This window comes from Buteo buteo, chromosome 2, assembly GCF_964188355.1.
Source record: "Buteo buteo chromosome 2, bButBut1.hap1.1, whole genome shotgun sequence".
In the NCBI taxonomy this organism is placed as follows: Eukaryota; Metazoa; Chordata; class Aves; order Accipitriformes; family Accipitridae; genus Buteo; species Buteo buteo.
In genome coordinates this window covers 68,750,906-68,770,421 of record NC_134172.1, presented here as the reverse complement: position 1 = coordinate 68,770,421, position 19,516 = coordinate 68,750,906, and the positions used below count along the sequence as shown (strand labels likewise).

Sequence of the window (19,516 nt, the reverse complement as noted above, 5' to 3'; positions counted from 1 at the left end):
TTTTACATAGTAGTTTGAAACGTTATACTGGAAACAAAGATTTTAAAATACATAAGTAAACCCAGCAGAGAAGGAAAGTGTGTTAGACTAATGGTGTCTTCAGCTTGTTCAATTGGACAAATGGCTGTTGGTTTGCAGTGAAATCATGAATGTGAATCCTTTTCCTTCTAGTTAAACAAATAATGTATTGGTGTGATAACAAGAGATTGAAGTTCTTACTGAAAAGTTTATAGAAAGCTTAATTCTTTCAAAGCAAGTCAAATCACATTAGGGTGATACTGTATTTTTGAGTCTGGTAGACACCAGCCTGACAGTGCCTGCAGATCAGGGTCTGCTTATGCATATCAGCTGTGGTCCAGGCAGTAAGAATGCCAACCACAATGGGTCACTGCAGGCTGGAGTCCAAACCAGGGAAGTGCAACGCCTGGTGCACACTGCAGCTCTGTATGCTGCTCAGCCCTGGTATGAATCTGCAGAAGTTGGAGCTGGTATCTCACGGTGCACAGTGTTACATCTCCTGCATCACCCTGCTGCTTCCCCTACACCACTATAGAATGACTACAGTTAAAAATGGGTATCACTCAGCACAGTATATTTGTTCTCCCAGCTCAGGACTGTGGTGAAGAATGGCTGCATACTGGAATCATCTGTTTCTTTCATTGGAAGTGATTTATAGGGAAGAACTGTTAAAGGGCAGGTGATTTATTGCTTATCAATAACAGTAAACACATTCTGCTTTACAATGATCAGAGTCTCTAATTTATTTTATTCTGTCTGTGAAGGTGTCATTTGTCTTGTGAACAGCTTATTGTCTACCAGTACTGAACATTCAATATCTTTGGTTTCTCTGAATGTTCATTTGGATAGCATTTATTAGCAATCTAATATTGATGCTTTATAGCTTTACTACCTTTTGTCCTTCTAAAAGTTCAATCGATTAAAAACTTGGGAGTATTTTCTGTACAGTTGCAGGCTTTGAGAATGATGGCAGGCTAAATAACTGGCTTTCATTTTGTTGGAACTGGTCTTTGGGTTTTTTCTAGCAGTAGGAAGAAAGCATGCTGAGGATACTTGGATAAGGCAGATGCTAGAAGAAATGTACTTGCATTGCATGGGTAAGCTGCTGTTGTGTGACTTTTTATAGTTTATCATTTTATAGTGTTTTCTGACTGTACTGTGATCTTCTCAGCTTTATCTTCTTTTTACTTCTGTCTTTTAAACAGCTTGGTAAAGGTGTCAGATGCAGTCCTCTGCACTAATCTTTCTGTTCCTCCTTTCTCCCATCAAAATTACTCAACTGAATAATCTGAACTTGTTACTAAGACTCCAGAAAGTCTGTCTGCCTGGACAAAAGCAAAAAAGGCTTATTACAGTGTGCACGTTTGCAGGTCATTTCAATGGGATTATTTGAAAATCTAATAATCTTGAGACTTCTATTGAATTATTATGAAACTTGCAATACATTCTTTCTTTTCTAAGAGATCAAGTTTCTCTGACCCTTGTGTGATGAATGAAGATTGATTGTTCCACAAATTCATTTGAATATGTATAGTTTTGGGTAGAAGAAAAAAAAAAAAGTGTTTGGTTAAAGTAGAGCTTTTTTCAGTAACATTTTTTCCAAGACTAAACCAAACACTTAGAGTGAATCTTCAGGGATTTCTCTGTCCAAAAGTTTCTTCCCTTCATCTATCATGAACTCTCCTTTTTCCCAGCGGTGGCTGGAATAAAAATTACTTCTCAGGCACTGATTTCTTCCAGTAGTCTTTCTTTGATTGTAAAGTGTACTTATTTGCTAGGGCATTCGTCAGTTTGAGAGATAAAGCCAGATCTGGGATGGCTGATAGATATCCCTGTCTAGGTCCTATGGAGCGAGGGCAGATTCCTAGTTGGGAAGCAAGTAAACGTGAGATACTTCTTTGTGCTGTGCTGAGTCTAAATAAAACTTTCATTCAGTGGGAGAGTATTAAGACCATAATTTGGGGGAGGGGGGGGGGGAACAGAGACTCAAATAAAAAGAATATTTTTTTCTGACAACAGGAGGTGTTCCAGAATAGACAGCTATTACTTTCCAAACCTGAAATCGTACCTCCATGGTCGTTATCTCCTGCTAATTGAGGAGGATCTTGAAGTGTAGTACCTAGATGTAATTTCCACTGTGAAATATGATTTATAAGAAGAGACAGGTTTTTGTGATGTTTTATTCATTGGTTTTAAATGTCACCTGCCTTGATTCATAACATTGATGTCCCTTAAATGGATTTCCTTTTTTTTTTTCCCTTCAGCCATCTGCCAAGCATTTTTAAAGCTCTGCTAATTGTTTGTGTTTCTGTTAAGCATTACCTTTTCAGCATATTTAGTATCTTCTTCCCAGCAAATACTTTCAACTTGTGACATCTTTATTAAGGAAAAATGGTTCATTTTGTCACCTTGTAATCAAACATACAGTCATTTTAAAAATAAGCCCAGGAACAGCTTGCTTATCTCTTTTTATTGTTTGTTAAGTGGTCTTGAATCTTCTGTAACATTTGCACGAGGAAGTCACTCTGAACCTTACTGCAAACTTTATCGGATTCATGGCTGCTTCAAACCATCAGTGTGATTTACAGCAGGCTCTATGTATGTAGATTTTATAAACCTTTCTAAATTCCCTTTATAATAACAACAAAAAAAACCAAACCCAGAAGATACCACATTTGGTTTCAAAATTTGTTAGCAATATTTGAAATTTAAAAACATAGTTCAGTGGCTTGACTCATATCTATTGTGGAAGAGAATAGATTTCTGCTGTCTTACATTTGGTAACAGGGTCATTGTTCACCACCTGCTTTCACTTTGGTGCATACTGACATTGATTGCAATGTACTTACTGCCACAACTTGCTGTCAAAATTGCATATTTTTTTTTTTGCTATATTTTCATATATGGCAGGCCTTCTGTGATATAAGGCTTTTTTAAATTAAACTTGTGGTGAGTGGGAAGTAAAATGAGTTGCTGCTGTTTCTGTTGAATTGCTTAGGTTATAGCCCTTAATGGAGACTGAAATAATGTAACCTGAAATCAACTTTATCTGAGAGCATTCAGACTTGTAAATGCAACATCATGGACTATCTTTGAGGCCCCTTTCCTACTGCAGCATTTAATCAGCTAAGACATTGACTGAAAGTTTTGTGGATGAACTAAGTAACTAATAGAACTTCATCCAGGGTCTTTGATCATGGGATTTGTTCCACTACTGCTGTATGTTTAAGGTCAGGCTGCAATGTGCGTTTCTGCTTTGGGAGAAGGGGAAGGGGAATTAATAATTGAAGGTGTGACGTTGGAAAAATCTCTGAGCATACTGAATTCTTTAGAAAACCTGTTTGAGCCTTGTTATGCCTTGAGATCTGTTTTCAAGGCTGGGTGTGTTCTTGGCACAGCATCTTCCTTAAAGAACACTGCTGCTCAAACAAGATCTATTTGAAATGCTTCTAAAATCTTCTTGCAACTCATCTGTCAGTACAAATGTTTGTAAAGGGTAATGTAGCTTAAAAAGACAAGCCTGTCCAGGTTTTTCTCATCTGTAGCAAAAAGGGCTCCTTTTGGGGACTCTTTGCATCAGGAGCCTAATAGAGCTGCTCTGGATTGCCTCCTGCAGGATGGAGTCTCTGGACCGTAAGGGAAAAGCCTGGGTATAAAGTCTCCCTCAAGCTTCTGTGAATACTTTCCAATGGGCTGGGTCTTTTCCGGACAAGTGCCTGAAATGATGTACTGTGGAGGAGCAAAGTTATCTCAGCTCTGACTTCTGGACCTGGTGCATTTGCCTTTGTGCACCCTCTTCTTGTATTACGATAAAACCTGCAGAAAAATCTATATGTTGGCTTATTGCCGGCATTATTTGGTGTGTGTAATTATTGGGTGTCTCCCTGCTTACCTCAACAGGAGACTTTGCGGGGGGGGGCTCATCATGTGAGGCATGTTTGAGGTCTCGCTCGTACAGAGAAGGTAATGGAGTTTGCAGTTGGCCATGGCTGCTTCCAACAGCCAGGCTATCCTGGGAGGTTTGCTGTAGCTTTTATTTCCATAACCTCAGTGACCAGATGGCTTCAAAACCCAAGCTTTGACATTCAAGAAAGGGGGAGAAGGAGTAGCCTAATACACAAAGACTGATATAGTCTGAAAGGAATATTATTCAGAATTGGAGTGCTTAATTCCTTCTCATTTTGTGACTTACCATCATGCAGTATCACTATAAAAAGATGCCCAAGTAATAGTGAATGCTTGGGAAGACCTTGCATGGTGATGTGTGCAGGTTTGTGTGACGTGGATTTTATGGAGATGGTTCACTGGGGTACTGTTCCAAAAAATGTTTGTCTCTGAGATATTAAACATATGCCCCTGGTTTTAAAGACGACAGCCTCTCCCATGGTCATGCAGCTATTCATTTTCCAAAATGCCCTGGAAATCTCTGTAGTTCAGGCTTTCCTCAGAAAGCTTTTAATTCTCTCTCCCTTCTTCCTTGCCTTCAAATTGCAGCTATGGCTTCCTTTCCCTTGGTGAAGGAGGGGAGGCAGAGCAGCATCGGACTGGGCTTTTGCGATGAGCCTCACTTTTGGGTACAAAAGACAGGGAACTGGTGTGGTCTTCCTGGAAACAAGCCCTCTTCAGCAGCTCTCCTGGAGTTGGAAATAAATTAGGAGACTAAGACTCAAATTAAAAACATTTGTTGAATAAAGGTTAATACTCTTTAAGTGTTAAGATAGTTTTAAACAACTTTGGCCTATCTATAATGCCTACTTACCATGGATGATACAGTCTTAAGCCTTTGAAACTGAAACTGTGTGTCTTAAACCTTCATTGTGCATTGCAGATTTAAGTGTGTGAAGTCTTCAGATAAGTTAATGATTCTACTATACCAGTAGCAAACTTCTCACTCCACATTATTAATGGAAGACTGTATTCACATACTAATTTAGTGTTAAGTAATTGGTTACCCTGTGTTTCATGGTAATAGTACACTGAGCAATATTGTATGAAGGAATCACTCTTACTTTAGGTATTCTTACTTTTACTTCTTCAGGAGTTCTGCTTTATTCAGGATAAGTGATCCTGAATAAATAAATTAATTGTTAATCCTTAGGTGAGTAGAGCCCTTAGGAGCAAGGGAGAGACGAGGAAAGGGTATGTCAGATTGGAAGGAAGCTACATTACAGGCCTGCATACCCTTCCTAGCAGAACTTAGTTAAATATCTCAGATTTGTAGAAAACTTTATTTCATTTACAGGAATCAGCATTTTCTGACAGAGTGCTTTTCTTTAAAAAAGAGGGAGGGGAAAAAAAAGTTTGTCAGCTGTGTACTTTACAGTTGATTTGTACAGCTAGCCAGATCTTTGAAGCCCAATGACATGATTTATTTTAGCATGTCCAGAGGTATTTTGGTACTCTCTTAAGAAAATTAAAGCATAATCACTTAGAGAAGGAAAAAAACATTTACTGTGTTTCTCCTTAATCAAATCTCTGGCAAGCAAGTGTTTTTTATAAGCAAGTGGTTCTTTGGGGGTTTTTGTTGTTTGGGTTTTGGGGGTTTTTTTTGCACTTGTCCAGGCTGGCTGACCTTTTAGCTTAGTTTCTAATTCAGTTACTGAAAAAAACCCCAGTGAGATAACTTGTCTTTGTGGTTACAGGATTAGTCAGCCACTTTCTAAGTACCTAAAGGATTTTAAGGTTTGGACTTAACTTTAAGTTCAGTGCTGCAGAATAACACTGGCACAATTTGTTATTTCCTTTGTTTAGATTAAGTGTGTATGGTACTTGGGGTGATTTTGGAAGTGAATAAGGTTATTCATACTCATAATTGATAGTAAGGCTAAAAAGGGAAATTTAGTCTTGGAGCATAGAAGATTAAAATGCATTGCTCTTTTTAAAAAAAACTTTTTTTTATGACCACTCATATCAATGAGTAGAGCTTTGGATGGGTTTTCTTCCTTAATATAACTTCTGTACAATGCTGAGGGTAGTAACAGCATGCAGAGGTTATATGGTTGTACTGACTGTAACACCAAAACTTCCTTGAGCATTTTAGGGATTACAGTAAGGATTAATAAAGTGCAATTCTTGGCTAAGAGCAACTCAGGGATGGCAGTGTTATTGATGCAAGCTACGGTGTTCTTGCGGTTGTGCAATCTTCTCTGCTCTGTGGGTAACCACTCTGAATAATCACTGCGTAGTTATGTCTGGGTAGCCAGAGGAGCCAGGGAGATCCGGATGTTTGCTATAATCCTCTGAAATTGGTTTATGTATTGGGAGTTTTCTGACATCTTGCCAACAGCAAAGCTCCCCCCAGGCTCTTACAGGCTTTTGAGAAATGGGGGAAAACTTCCAAACTGGGGAGGGTGAGAAGGCAAAGCAAAGATGCCTCTTAGCTGGTGAAGGAGCACTTGTGTGTCTAAAGCATGTACATGTCTCTTCCACAGCAGTCACGGGAATTAGCTACTGAAAGTACGCTTGAGGACAGTCCTTGCTGAACCAGCAGGATCAAATGTTATGGATGTAAATATACCCTCAAATAAGAAATAGTTGAGTAATAATACTATGGCAGGTTTTGCTATGGAAGACACAAATCCTGAGCGTGGAGTGCGATTTAGTGCGCACACACACATAATTTCACTCTCATATAGACCCTTTGGATCCCCTGAAATCAGAAAATCAAATATCAGCATAGGATGTATCAGCTGAGGAATGAGGGGTGACTGGGGAAGTGTGTGAGTGACTTCCCAGCGAGGAGATCGCAGATTACGTGGCTCTTAGGTTAGCAAGACAAGGCGCAGCAGAAGCCCACGTCTGGGAGTAGGTCAGCCTGGAGGCAAGCTGTGCTGGGGGCAGGGGGGGGCTGCTGCCTGGCCCCAGGGAACGGCAGAGCTTTCCTTCAGACTGACCTGAGTCAGGGCTCAACTCAAATCTATGTTACAGCATTATGCTGCTGCTGTCCAAGTAATAGCCAGAAAGCTAGTATTGATGAAGCTTGGGCTTTTCTACTTGTGCTCAAGGCAGCCTTTTGCCTCGGCAGCCACTGATGAATGAGGTTCCACTAGTGAAGTGGTACTGGTGCTGTGAGCAGCAGTGCCTCGAGTGGAGGAGCAGCTTCCCAAGAAGCTCATCAGGCCATGATTGTGTGGCAGCTTGAGAGAAGCCTTGCTAAGCTAGCAAGATGCTAAGCTGAAAAGAGAGGTCTTGGCAGTAGTTCTTACTGCAGATGCAGGACAGAGGGAAATTTCCAGTTTAGATGTGGTCTTCACAATGTATCTGGCAGGGAGCAGTGCAGGAAAGAGAATGGCAGGCACTGCCTTCCAGTAATTCTGCAGGAATAGTACAGATACCCTACACCTTTATTCAAATAAGCAGAGCTACATAGAAAATAACTAGGATCCTTATTGGCATTGTAGCACTAAGATGTTTCAGTAGCCATAAAACTACACATTTCTGAAAGTAAGGTAGAGCTAGCCCAAACACGTCATCTGAGAAGGCCTAGGTCTCCTCTGATATAACTCTCTATTAAAACACTTTTTTCCAGTTTGGCTAGGGATCAAATGCAGAAGTGGGTGTTAAGTGTCTGTCCTCCCCAAAAAAGTGATGTTGTGATTGTACTCATTTAACTGTTTCAGCTGCTTGACTTGCACTGAGTGTTATTTCTTTGTGGGAAGTCATCTGCTGTCTAGATGAGATGGCCTGAAACAGCTGTCTCCAGATGTGCACTGATCACAGATCCTGTTCACTTTCTTTGGGAAGTTCTAGCTACAGTGCTGTTTTGACTTGTGCTGCAGCCCATAGTGCGTTTTGCTAGCACATTGCCTAAATAATTAAGATGCATTAAAAGCAGAAGCTTGTGCTGCTGAGACTTATTTTTCAAATCCTTTGAAAGATTAATATATGTATTTTTAATCTTGCATGAAATCCCACAGTGAGTGCATTTCATCCACTGCTTTCATAACAGTGAGAAACTTCACTGACATGTTAATGCTAAAAGTGTGGGGAAATAAAGATAATTAATGTTTGTATAGGCTCTGGGGTTTGTGCTGATTTACTGTAGCCCCTCTGTAGCGTGGCTTCTTGACAGATTTGTGAAGTTGTAGGGACCTGACAATCATGATGAAAAGCGGGCGGTAAGCGCCTGTAGGTTCTTAGATTCTTGTGTCCCTCGCATTGGACAACTTACAGTGAATAAATAGTTAATGCCTGCTCATACATTATATCAAGGCCTCCTTATGCTAGAAACATAAATGAGAACAAGGCACTTAATTTTTAGATCAGTGATTGAAAGTATGCCAAATGGTATTGAGCCAGCATTTCAGGAAAAATGCTAAGGAAAAAAAATGGCATGCTATTCCAGCACCAATTTATATCACCGTTTTCAAGACCTAAAGTCTGGAGCACTGCTTAGCATGAGAAATCGCCCTCTACATTTAATTTTGGCCAGAGAAATTGAATGCTTTTTTTGCTGGTTTAAAAAAAGTGTGTAGTACTATTGAGTAATCTGTTCCCTCCGAGTCTATTTGATACGAGCATTTAATTGATACCACGTTTAACCAGTCTTTCAAGTTACAGAAGGCTAATTCCAGAATAATCTCAGTTCTTACACTTGTCAGAGCTCACATTCATGAATCCTTGAGATTTGACACCTCCCGCTAGCTTGTGGTCTTCTGTAGCACCCATGCACTCTCTCATGCTGCAGGCTGAATTACACTCTGAGGTGGTTGCTACAAATAGTCTCAGTAAGTGGTATCCAATGGGTGATCGCCTCCCAAAAATAAAACCCTGCTTGAGGAGATGATAGAAAAAAAGTTCAGAAGTTGAGGTGGATATGCATCAAACTGATCTGCAGGATCCTGGAGAGGAAGTACAAGTGTGCCCTTGGTTTTATCGGAAGGGAAGCATCTTGATAGCATTGCTGATAGCCAAGGTGAAGTGAAGCAAGAGTTTAATTAGTCTCTTCCACGAAGAGCTTCCCTTCCCAAAGGACATCTGAACACTTAATAGACTATTTGTAGGAATTCTTTTCTACTTACCTCTGGTAAGTAGCCACTTATCTCTAGCAGCAAATTCCTATTTGGCATTTAATGTTTAGTGTAGCTTGGATAACTTGGATTGGATAAAAACCCTTCTCTAGCCATGTTGAGATTTTGCCTATGTAAATACACACGAGTAAATGAAGAGTTGTGCTCCCTGCTAATATGATTCAAGATGTCTTTAGTTTCTTTGGGGGACTTTGATCACTGGGCATGCAGTCAAGAACTGTTAGATTGCAAAGTAAAACTAGGCAGAAAAGGAAGATACAACAATAAAAGCTATGCTAAATAGACAATTAATTTGTTTTTTCTTTAGTTCCCCTCTAGCTCATATCTTTTCCACTAAGAATTTATTTCCCTGTGTAGCGTGGGAAGCTGCAATTTTATTACTTCTGTATTTTAGTCTTCAAACTCCCACTGCCCCTTATGAAGTGATAATTGCGAAAGCCAGTTTTTCTAAAGGCTATTTAAAACTTAAAAGTTTGACACCAAGTTATGTTGAGCAGTAAATGCCACCTGGAATATTTGGGTTAAAGGCAGACTGGTTGCTGCAGCTGGGTGTTTCTTTTCTAAAAAGCCACAGGCTATTGGTGGTAAGGGTGGGATGATATTCAGAAAATACTCTGTGTGAGCATGTGGAAGACAAGTGTTCAAACTCACAGAAATTATGGTAGAGGGGTATGACTAGAGGGCTAAGGAAGCAAAGAACAACTTCCTAATTTTATTTGTAGGATTTGCTGTAGTATCAAGACTTGAAAATATCCCCCTTCCGCAAAACTGTTCAAATACATTCAGCATGGGAAAAATAGTCCCCTCTCACCAGTGTCATATATATTCCTATTTTGTTCCAGAGGTCAGGGTACATCTGCGCATTTAAAAGGTGACAGTAGAACAACTGCATCCCCTCCCTGGAAATGGAGGGTTCATGTTTGGCACAAGCTTCAGGACTTGTAAGGGTATTTAAAAACAAAGCCCAGATAGCATGAAATGTTGCAAAGATGCAAAGAAAGGGCTTTAGTGCTAAATCTAGGGATCGGATTCAGTGTCAGGAAGTAAGAAGAAAGTTGCAGGAGGAACATGTTTTTCACTTGCGCCAAGATAATTTTTTTTGATTCCTGTGCAGCCGGTGAGTTAGTGCTCTGCTGAAAGTCTTTGTTGGGGGAGAAATGTGTGAAAGCTGCTGGGAAACAGCTCGTTTCTATTTGATGCTCATAATTCATGCAGCAAGAGGATTTTGGTGGAGGAGCAAATAAGAGTGATAGCTGAAGTGACTCAGGGATTACTGGATGACATCGTATTTATGTCAGTAGTGCAGACTGGTCCGAGTCAGTGATGACCTCGTGCTGCTGAAGGGCTGTTAAGGAACCAGAGGAGTATGCTAGGTTCCAAACTGGTCAAGCTACAGACCCTGCTGTAGGAAAACCAGGCACGGGTGCCCTTCGGTGTAAGGACTATGGGTACCAAGAGAACTGTGATAAATCATTTGCATGAACTATAATTCAAAAAGTTTTCACTGTTTGGATTTTTTGTTTGTTTTTCTTGCGGACAGGGAAGGGGCTGAGCTAATTCTCTAGGCTTTGTGTTTTACAGTAGATCTTGTGTGAAACATAAATCTGGCGTGGTCTGTTTAAAAATACTGTGGCAGGTTTTTAGACTGCCTCTTGCTCAGGACAGAACTGCGTAGGTATAAATTTCAGACCATGGTGCCCTTGAACATCGAACCTGTGGCTATGTCTAACGTCTGCAGAGAGCCTATATTTATTCTCCTTTTGCTGCTTAGATTCATTTACGTTCAGTAAAATATCATGTTGCAGTGATACTTTACCTGACTGTAACAAATGCAAGTGGGTGGTTTTTTTCCCCCCTCTATTTTTAAAACACTGATTTGAAAGGACGGCAACTCAGAAGCAGTTTGCTGAGGTGAACATTGTTCAGCAGAGTAGTTATCTGCAAGTCTGTCTGAAATGCTGGCAAAGGGATCTCATGAATAGCTTGCAAATCTTCTCCTTGAGGAAGAAATTGTATATCAAATGATCTGTTCCTGATTTGTCCATCATTACTGCATATGCATGGAAAGGCTGTAGGTTATGTCCTTCTGAAGGATGTAATTATATATGTCCTTCTGAATTATATAGTAGAAATCATCAGCATATTAAAACAAGATGTTGCTGTCAGTGGTGTCTGCAGCCTGAAGATAATGAACAGCACGCATGGCCGTGGGTGAGAGGCTTTCAGGTGAACACTTGCAACTCTGACGTTTGTCTTCAGTTGGACATTTTTACAGAGTTAAGATCATTCTCAAAATCTTCACTAAAAATATAACTGTTAATCAAATGGTTAAAAATTAGCTTTCTGCACATAGAACCTTGCTTGAACAGTTTCACTGTGCTGCCGCCTCTCCCTATTGATAGCTGTGTTTGACCAACCTTAGAACAAGTATTTTATATCAGTCTTTAGTTTTGAAATAAGATTCCTTCCTTTAAAACTTTGTCTTAGCTATTTGATCACTGTGGACAAAATAGCTTTTACAAAGACACTTAGACTTTTTACAACAGAAGAATTGCTGAGGAGAAGTGAGGAGAGGAATGGGACTGAGCCCGTGGCTAAAACCAGCTCTAATTGCAGCTGTTCAGGGCTGAGACTTTACCCTGAGTAACCATCTGTCATGAGATGCTCTGTCCTTGTCCTTCTTTTCTTATTTTGCTTCTGGCGTTTCTTTAAGAGAATAATGTCAGTATCTCAGGAGTCTACCACTGCAGAGACAGATACGCTAGAGTTTTAAAACTTCATTTCTGGGAGAAAGTCTGTCTGTGGCACTGGCTTACAGTGAAATGCCACGCAGCAAAGTGAAATGGAGGCCATCATGTTTTAAGTAGTTTGGGGGGGTTTTTTGGTTGGGTTTTTGGTGTGGGTTTTTTTTTCGTTTTTTCTTTTAAAGATGCATGTGCAAGTGGAAGGACAAGCTGAGTAATAGCCCAGCTCAGGTCCCAGGGCTCATGTTGTCGTGGGCCTGAAGCACAGCGGGAGCAGAGGGCTAGGTGTCCTCTGTGACTGCGTGGGCGCTTGGCTCTCATTAATAATTGAATGCCTGTCAGTCTCTTGTCAGCTCATCTGTGGTGAAGTCACATTCTGGACCTTTTACTAGTGTTGCCCTTTGGCTTCTCTGCCTCTTTTAGGAGCAGCATGGCATTCACAGCCACGCTTATGTTATTCCAGATGAAAACTCTGTAATTAGTTCATCCTCATCAACACACAGCATTGCACGCAGGATGTGTTTCTGTGCTCTTAGAATTTTTTGCACTGCATCGACTTGCCTCACTTTCTTCTCCCACCATCCCCATTCTGTTTAACCCATGATCAGTCTCCTTAAGTAGGTACTTTGTCCTGCATTATGCATCTGTGCAGGTAACCCACTTCCCAATTTTTTCCTTTTAATATATATCTGTAGGCTTTTGCCCGCTCCAGACTTACCTGGAAGCATCTTCCATACTATTAGCCATCTGTCCTGACAAACACACAGTCCCAGGAATTGTCAAAGCCATTGTGTCCCCTGGCAAGCAGTTGCTTACAGTTAACAGAAAGACTTTGTGTGTCAGTATCCATGGAGGATGTACCATGATGTTAGATCATTCAAGAACATTAATAGGGCAGGTTTTTCATCAGACCGCCACGTTCTCAGGGACTGGAGAGACTATCGCTGTAAATCCACTCTACCCTCTGGTCTGCCAACTCTGGCAGTTTGTTTCTGACTGTAAGCAGCACCTAGCACTTTGGGAGGATGGTGGAGAAGGCTCAAAGGGCATCCATGGAAGATTGCAGCCCTAGGACAATTTCTGACATCTAATAGTTGGCTTAAGCTGTGAGCGAGGTATTTTAGATCTGTTCCAAAACTCTCTTTTAGTAGTCTAGCACTGGGTGCTCTGGGAGAGCTGACAGCCGTTTGCTCTGATATAGCTGCTTAGTATATATGTTCAGTACTTGAATTAATGTTTTCTTCTTTTTTGCATTTTTATTTGACTGTTCAATTCCCTGGACTGTGAGGGAGGGGGATGTTGAATAATTACCTGCTCCATAATAAATCAGTGTGAAAAGGCAACTGGTGCCATGCATCAACTTAAACTGCTGTCTGGTAAAGTTGCATTAATATGTATAAATAATGTATATCTTTGCAGAGCAAGTGCTTTGTCTTTCTAATGAACAGTTGCCTGATTGGAGAGGCCGAAAGACTGTATACCCTTGCAAGAAAGGTTTTGTTTCACGTGTGCCTAGATTATTAAAGTGGATTCGTGATCCTGTAACTGCAACTAGGAAGTATCTTATTTAGCAGAATATGCTAAAGAATTTCAAAAGACCTTCTGAGAAATCAGCTAGCGGATGACTTTGTGGTTTGTGGACGGGTATCTCTTCCACCTCAGGAAGAAGGATCAGGATTTACGTATTTTGGTATTCACATACATTTTAAGGACTGATGCCAACTACTATTAAACAGCCAGTAATTCAGTTGTTGCCTTGTAATAGGCATCAAGCATTTCACTGTGTGTTTCGGCTCAGAAATGGCTTGGAGGATAACAATGGTAGCTGACTAATTAACATCTAAACCAGGACAGCAGCATTGCTTGCATTTAACTGAAGTAAAGATAAGTCACTCGATTATGACATTTGTTGAAAGTCTAGAAATCGACACTTCTTTGTTCAGAAAAAAACCCAAATTATTTTACGTGTTCATAGTACCCACAGCACGTGGTCACTGAAAGCAGATGGTGCAAACGGTCATTCCCATCCTGCTGCAGTAGCTGTAAAACGGTGCCTCCCCTGTGTTTCTGGGGGTCACTTGGTCTTGGATGGGAAAAGGACTGATGCTTAGGTGAACATTTGAAGCACTTCCAGTGTCCGTATTTTTTAACATTATCATAAAATCCTGTCTGTTCCACAGGTTATAATATTACATAAAGGGTGTAGCTCTGGACAATCTAGACTGTCCCAGGCCACACTTGGCATCTCTAATCACAGTATTCTATGCCAGTTCTCAGCAAATTGGCACATGCAAGAGAGCCAATTAAACAAAGGGCAGGCAGATAGGGAATTCAGTGAAGGGAAGCTTGTCCAGACTAGCCTGACATCTTCACGTGTACAGTAAAATACAAATTGTACTTGCATATTATATCAGTATGAGGCTGACCCAAAGTGACCTGTTGTGCGTGTTCTGGGATTTCTAGCTTGGAGGAGTCTGAATTCCTCACTGTGATTGAGGTTCAGCCTGATTGTACATAAATGCGGGTTGGGTTTTTTTTCAAATGCAACTTTTGACAATGATTTTTTTTTCTTCCTTTTCTGTCTCCTTTTGTCACTTAGCAGAAGGAAGTTTAGTTGCAAGGAAAGGGGAGGGGGAGAGAACTTCGTTCCTCTTCCATCTCAATACAGTATTTCTGTTCTAAGCCTGCAAAATGAAGCGTTAGAAAAACAACTCAATGGGGGAAACATTTCACTGGTTGTTTTATACACTCACGCTGTCACTAAACAGAGCATGTAATGTATCTGTAAAATGAGCAGAAGCAGCCCAGTATCCTGAGGCTCATGCCAGTCTCGCTGAGAGCAGCAGTCTGGAGCAGAACTATTCCATCTTCTCCTACTGGAAGATGCATTGTGACCATCAGATGGATAGCAAAATCCCTGTAGATGTGTGGATGGTGGCTGTACTGATGTCGATATCTGTTCTTCTTCTGTCTCCCTGCTAGCTGAAGACTTGGAGTGTTGATGAACTTCAGAGGAGGCTTTTAGCCCTGGACCCCATGATGGAGCAGGAGATTGAAGAAATCCGCCAGAAGTACCAGTCAAAGCGACAGCCGATCCTTGATGCCATTGAAGCCAAGAAGCGGCGGCAGCAGAACTTCTGAGCCACTGGTAGAATAATCTTCCATCCTCAAACAATCAGCTCCTTGCTTTTACGACTACTAAACAGATTGATTTCTATTGAAATACGCTAGCAAAATAGAGGGCAATACTTCTGCTCATTTATTTTTCCATAGCACCTTTGTGAACTCAGGAATGCTGTTAAGTGGAAAATCCTGATGGTATGTTTTAATTTTAGACATATATTTAAAACATTATTCCAAAGGAGTTTTGTTACTGGTTTTAGGGGGACTGTTTTTGAATCAGAGGAACAGATAGAAATAGGCTAATGAAAGTTGGCTCACTCTCTTTTCAACTGAACTTTCAGTAGTCCATTTTGTTTTAACTTAATATGAATTGTGGTATTTAATGGCTGCATCCTTTGTGGGTTTTGTTTTCGTTTTTCTTTGTGAATGCACAGACTCAATTTCAAGCTGTTAACTGTATCTTTCTACTGTTAAGGTACTGCTAAGTTTTAGGTCGCTGAAGAGAGCAGGTGAGAACATGTACAAACTGTTCCAGCCTTTTGAAAGAAACTTAAATCTCATTTTTTAAAAGCCTGTAATAAGCCCCATGCCTTACACTGTGTGCTTTAACCAAGTGTGGTTTCTTCAAGACCTCAGTTTTGTCCTCTTTTTGTGTACTTTATGAATTAATACGAGTAGATAAAGCATGTTGTGCCTCCATCAGAAATTACATTCTGTGATTTAAAATCCGCACTGACTTAAAACCAAAAGCCAGTCGGTGATCTGATTCCCCTTCATCTGTCTGTTTGGAAATGTCCTTCAGGGAGACCCTGCTGATGGTGGAGTGCTCGGAAGACGAAACTGTATTCGAATGGGTGGAAGTTGTGTGAACCTCTCTCAGGAATTAGGTACTTCTTCTGTGTCTGAGAGGACTTAAAAATCTCCACAGTTTGTGAAATATTTTATAGGCTTCATTTCAGATTTACATCTTTAGATGCTTGAATAAAAACTTAAGTTCAGAATCCTTCACATTTCTGCAAGGTTTAGCACATTAGAATGGTTGAACTGAAATTAAAGACTTTGTTGAATTAACAAAGATGTGCATTTGTGGTGGTGGAGCAAAGGTGGAGTTGATCTGGATGAGAAGGCAATTACTGATGTCCTACTGGAAGAGATTCAGTCTCTTCTCTTCCAGTTCCTCTGGATGCTCTTGTGTTCTTTCTTTACATTTCCCTGGCATTCCTGCCTGGTATAGCTCAATCAACAAAAATGCGCCAGCATGTACAATCGCTGTGAGGATGGTGCAATTAACTCACGCCAGTAGAGTGGAGAGTAAAACAGAAGAAGCAAAGAGCCTCGTTGCAGGGCAGAGACCAAGTGATACCTCTGCCCCATGGGCTGTAATAGCAGAGGCATGTAGTTTTAGATATATCTAGCATATGATGAAATATTTGGACAGAGCAAGTATTTCTACTGATGTATTTTTATTTTGCTCTCATAGAGGGAAGAGTTTCCATGTCATTCTCTGAAATAGGCCTTGGTACATCGCCTAGATAATTAAACTAAATAGCAGTGTCTCCTGAATCAAATGCTGCTAGAGAGGTGAAGTGTTCATTTCACGCCTCTGTAGGCTCTTTTTTTCTCCTTGGAGCAGACTCTTGGCTACTGTTAACAGGTATACTCCATTGCTGTGAAAGGAACCAAGCCATTTTTACCCCCTCTGCAGATCTGGTTGCATCAGTTTGTCTCAGTTTGATATGCAGTGCGAACACAGCTGTTCCAGAGATCAGCAAACCAGCTGTCCCTGAGTGAAAAGGGAGGCAGTAAGCAGTGTATCTAGGGTGCTGATGTAAGAGTACCTCCTGGGATAACCAACGATCTGATAGCCTCAAGTATTGGGAAAGTTTTGAATTGAGAAACCAAGTAATTAAAAGGTTCATTGTTGTTAACGGACTAAAATCCCTTAGTGTGGACTCTCTAATGAGGTCTAGTGCAGCACTGTGTGAACACCAGGGCTCATACGGTGCTCGTCTGGAATCTGTGCAATACATTTTGCCCTAAACATGTGTTTATTATAAGCAATATTTGTTAGCATCCTTTGCATCAAAGAAGCTCCCACAACTTAGGAGAGAGTTCTCTGGTGAAGTGTTGGATCTTGTATTAGACACTTGGATGGGTCTGGCCCAGCACCTCTGGTGTGATTGACATGCAGATATGTGATGTGGTAAATTGTGCACTGCTTGCATGTGGCGTGGATCAAGCAGATTCTGCTGGGAGTAGTTTTACCTCTGCACTGTGTAGGTAACTTTCTAGTGATTGGAGGGCATTAGAAAACCCAAGTTTTAGGTGAAACACCCCAGGGTGGTGTCTGTTGATGGAATATGCAACCTGTGACTGCTGTAACTGAATGTAAGCACTCTTGAAATACTCTGCTTTGCTAATGTGATTGTCTTAAAATACAGCAAATGAACCAAAATAAGTAAAATTGGTCCAATGGCTTAAGTGTCTTTGAACCTTTCTCAAATGCGTGCAGTGGCTGAGACTTGATGTTTCTTGCACTTGGAGCTCTAATGCAGAATAATTATTTTCTCCTTCACTGATTTTTCAATCTATTAGAGAAAATAATTCCCTTTCTGGTCCCTTTGTAGAGTGTCTGGGAGCATAGTACGTGCTCACTTCTCAGAGAATCCTCCAAACTAAGAGCAAGGCTTGTACCATATGAGAAAGCTGTTCCGACAAAGTTTTTAAGCAAAAAGCTAGCTTAATTGTGAAGCTGCATTCATGTGCTCCTTGGGTCCATCTGCATTGCTGAAAGTGTTCTGGACAAACCATTATCTTTGCTTCTAAAACCTAGAGATACTGAAGATGTCAGTCACGTGAGACTTAAAAATGTGAAGTTTGTAGCTTTAACTTTTTTGTAACAAAGAAATTAGCAACACTGGCATAAAGTGCTGACTTGAAAAGCTATTTTGTAAGATCTGGCTGTTTGTATATAATAGTGTTGGGTCATTAGTTTGTATATGTATGAAATAGTAACTTTTATTGCATTCCTCTGAGTTTGATACAGGAGATTTTATTTGATCTTTCTCAAATATCTTGCCTTATTTGTTCAAAGGGGCAAATAAACTGTCCTTACCTGAAAGCATCAGTGTCGTGACTCATATTTATGCGTTAAAATACTCTGGTTTATTCTTGCTTATCAGGACAAGTTTTAACATGACGTGCCTCTAGTCAACCAACGTTATGCAAAATTCTGGAGGAGCATACAAGCTTTAATAAACACAGGCAGAAAACATGTCAGATACACATTTTTGAACAGGCAATTCTTTAGCCTTAAAACATTAGTAATTCTGCACCTCAGGGAGAGATTTGCTTCAGTTCAGGGGCAGGTCTGCGTGCTGCTAGCTCAGTGACAGTTCAGAAGGCCACACAGTGGAAGTTCAGGCAGTTTCCCCGCAGCGAGGAGCGTGGGCAGCCTGGAGCTGCAATCGCACAGGAGGTTCATTTGCCCCAAGGGGTGTTCCGGCAGATGGGGATGGTGAACTCTGCTGTAGATACTTGCTATCTCTGCTCTGTTATTTCACACTGCAGCAACTTTCCTGAGCCTGCAGTCAGGTTTGGGACTAGGTACGTATCAATTTATTCACCTTCCTACACAGCAGGTGAGGCTAGAGGCTCGCTCACCTAATTCTGGCTGACTTGCTGCACTTTCAGCCTTCTAGCTCGGAAAAAGATGTTGGCAGTGAGTGGGTGCTGCCTTCCAACGGTGAACTGTTGGCTTCTACGTGGTTTCCCTGAGCAGTTACTAAATCTGTCCTGAAGGGATGACTAACCGAAGCAGAGATAGAATTCATTCAGGAGTCAGCTTTGGTTAGCAATCCTGGAAGAAACAAAATAGATCTGAGCTTTTAAATGTGAGGAAGGAGTGTGGAAATCAAAGAAAGGGAGACTGCGGGCATTTCTAGTAACTGGGAAAGCCTGGAGCTCTTTCATATTCTCAGCAACATTACCAGGATATTGTGGAGCCCCAGCATGAAGGGAAGGTTGTACTCGCAGTGCGGCAGCAGCACTGCAGCCGTACCAGGGGAACGTTCATGTGCACTCCATTCATGCTGGGAGCAGTGCACCTGCTGCACAAATACTAATTGCATATAACTAACAAAACCAACACTGACAAGTAGCCATGAGCTGGGACTGATGTTTAGCCAGGTTTTTCTCCCCCGTGGGGGGAAAAGTCAACTTCCCACAAGCCCGTAGCACCAGCAGTTTTTCTCCTCCTCCCATAATAATTATCAGTACTAAGGTACAGGTGTTGCTGTGCCAGTGTCCTTTATGCCCAGCTGTTCTTCCCTACAGCCTCATTTTGTCCCATTTCCTCTTGTCCGCAGGCCAAAAGTGTCTGAGCATGTGCTTTAGATAAATGCTTTGAGTGTTGGCTGACAGCCCTGACTTTTGAGAGTTGACAATTTTTCATTGCATTAATCACTCTGGCAAAATTTTAAAGAGTCAAACCAGGAAACGCCCATTAGCTCTTTTGAGACTGAAAGTGACTTAATTGCCCTTTAATTTAAGAGTCCAGGAAGACAGCCAACTTGTTTAAAAACTTTAAAACAATTCAATTCC

General features: G+C 40.9%; 1 protein-coding gene across 2 annotated transcripts in view; it reads left to right on the top strand.

Annotated features, from left to right (window-relative positions):
• The window catches only part of STK4 (serine/threonine kinase 4), a 49,195-nt gene extending 31,157 nt beyond the window's left edge, over nt 1–18,038 (top strand). For both annotated transcript variants that reach the window (XM_075018373.1, XM_075018383.1), the window contains exon 11: nt 14,774–18,038. In XM_075018373.1, coding sequence (XP_074874474.1) covers nt 14,774–14,932 — 159 coding nt within the window. In that variant the 3' untranslated portion in view covers nt 14,933–18,038. The remainder of the gene's footprint in view (nt 1–14,773) is intronic.
• The last annotated feature ends 1,478 nt before the right edge of the window (nt 18,039–19,516 follow it).